The sequence below is a fragment of the Penaeus vannamei genome, chromosome 43, assembly GCF_042767895.1.
Source record: "Penaeus vannamei isolate JL-2024 chromosome 43, ASM4276789v1, whole genome shotgun sequence".
Classification (NCBI taxonomy): Eukaryota; Metazoa; Arthropoda; class Malacostraca; order Decapoda; family Penaeidae; genus Penaeus; species Penaeus vannamei.
This window is the reverse complement of record NC_091591.1, coordinates 6506369-6508868: the sequence shown is the minus strand read 5'-3', so window position 1 is coordinate 6508868 and position 2500 is coordinate 6506369. Positions and strand designations below refer to the sequence as shown.

General features: G+C 38.2%; 1 protein-coding gene across 1 annotated transcript in view; it reads left to right on the top strand.

Moving 5' to 3' along the window:
- The window catches only part of LOC113810924 (uncharacterized), a 62629-nt gene that overhangs the window by 55741 nt on the left and 4388 nt on the right, over nt 1-2500 (top strand). The window contains exons 3-4 of the mRNA XM_070119114.1: nt 563-788; nt 1989-2003. Coding sequence (XP_069975215.1) covers nt 563-788; nt 1989-2003 — 241 coding nt within the window. The remainder of the gene's footprint in view (nt 1-562; nt 789-1988; nt 2004-2500) is intronic.

Genomic DNA, 2500 nt, shown 5'->3' with positions numbered 1-2500 from the left:
GTATGAGGGGGTAATGGTTACGTTCCGTCCCAAACCTTAGAGAGAATGATGTTATTTTTTCAATAATTTTACGTCCATGTAACTCTCCCATCCTTGCTGAAAGAAATAATATTTATACATAAGTGTAAGCAAAGCTACCGGTTTTACACACTTTGCCGAAAGTGCATACATTCCTTCATAAACATATATATGTGTATAATTTACAACATTTATTAGTGGCTATTAATATAGGCATATAAATTCCAACACTGCAGAGAGAAACGGTGTAATACTGATACATGCGTCCACTTAATACCAATATTTCATCACCCACTGCCAACTTCCCAAAAAACAGTCAGTCAGTCAGTCAGTCAGTCAGTCAGTCAGTCAGTCAGTCAGTCAGTCAGTCAGTCAGTCAGTCAGTCAGTCAGTCAGTCAGTCAGTCAGTCAGTCAGTCAGTCAGTCAGTCAGTCAGTCAGTCAGTCAGTCAGTCAGTCAGTCAGTCAGTCAGTCAGTCAGTCAGTATATATGTATAAAGGTACTGCTGACTTCCCATGCACCAACTCCGACCCCCTCTTTGCAGGGAGACCGGAGGGCAGAACATCTACGGGAACTACGACGGACAAACCAACAACAGCACCTACTTGGACAACTACCCGGAGTACGACTTCGCAACGGACGGCAACTCCTACAACTCGTACGCCAGGCAGACCGACTCCCTTCGCCAGGAGGGGGACGACTTCGCTGGCGAGACCGAGACCAAAGGGTCTTACCCGACCTACGACAACTACGGCGCGTCTCGTCCGAAGGCAAGTTGTGGGGGAACCATTTGTGCGGTTTGTGTGCGTGCGTACTGTGTGTGTTTGTGCTTGGATGACTGTGCGTTTGTTTGTACGAATGTGCGTGTTTTTGTATGTCTGAATGCTTGTTTGAATGCGAGTGTTTATTTGTTTGATTGAGTGTGTCTGTGTTTGTTAGATTATGCGTGAGTTGGTGTTTGTTTGTTTGACTGTGCGTGTATTTGTTGTGCTTGCTTGACTGTGTATTTCTGTTTGGATGATTGTGCGCGTGCGTGCGTGCGTGCGTGCGTGCGTGCGTGTGTGTGTGTGTGTGTGTGTGTGTGTGTGTGTGTGTGTGTGTGTGTGTGTGTGTGTGTGTGTGTGTGTGTGTGTGTGTGTGTGTGTGTGTGTGTGTGCGTGTGTGTGCGTGTGCGTACATATATACATGTATGTAAGTTTGTATGTATGTATTTAAGTATGTATGTATATGTACTGAATGTACATGTATACGAATATGACAAAGTAGCTATATTAGTAACAAAAGAAAAAATTACTTTGCGTGTTTAGAAGCCTTATCGTCTAAAGTCTAAACTGACATGTCGATGTTTTATCCTTAAGCGCAGACACATAATAAGAATATTATATCACATAGTTCATGTATCATACTTGTTTTTGATTTTCGAATAGACAGAAAAAAGAAACGTAAACTAATTCGCAAATCAAGTATGCAAAATATGATATATTTCGATAATTTATTTAAAAACTTTTCTGCTAAACTGCAATGCTACTTTATGGAAATAGTAAAATTCTAGTTCAGTTTTATGAACGTCTGCTAAGCTTTTTGTGATATATTTTGGAGATGAATAAAATTAGATATAAAAACGTTTTAGTTAAAAGGCATATGCAGTAAGTTCCATGGAGTGTTTCTCATAGTCAATATTTTTTTTTGTTCTTTTTTTTTTTACACACAAGCACATAAAATCCTTAAACGACCCACCTTGAATATAATTTTTATAGCCTTTCGTTCTGCGTTTTCTTAAAAAGGTCAACTCTGCCATAACAAGAGGAAAATTTAATAAAACAGATTGCCAAAAGGTCATCGGGTGGCGCCATTTTCCACCCCTTAATACATTTTTTAATTTTTACTTTCTAAACTCATCTTAATATTTGCGATTTCTAATACTTCATATTTAATGCTGAAATGTTCACCAATGTCTTATATTATGGCAGTGGCTAATCACAAAGGTAAAACAATTGAGTTATGCGATGCGCAAAATCTCTCACTGAAAGACGTAACGGTTTTACTTATTTCGCCTAACCTTATATTTAGCCTCCTTTTTCATTCCTTCCCTTTTCAACCTAGAATCTTTTCCGTTTTTGAGACAAAAACATTCGATTGTCACTGATTCAGAGCCTTGTAGATAAGTTGTCTTTTTCCTATCGTGTGTGTTATAATGAAAAAAATCGTGTTTAAATCGCATTACATCACAGGGAACCCGTTGAATTCGAATGTTTGTTTACATGAAATTCCGGAAAAAAAAATTTGCTACTTTCAGTGCCTCCAGTTTAAAAAAACGATAATGAATAAATAAGTAAATATATAAATATCCAACTAACGCTTCAGGTCACCCCGATTCGATAAGCATTTTTTTCTTTTTATCAAGTGACGCTTCATACTTGTTTAAATATTTCTGGCATATCTGCAACATCTTTAATATTTATTCCATTGCCTTACAGCCTTA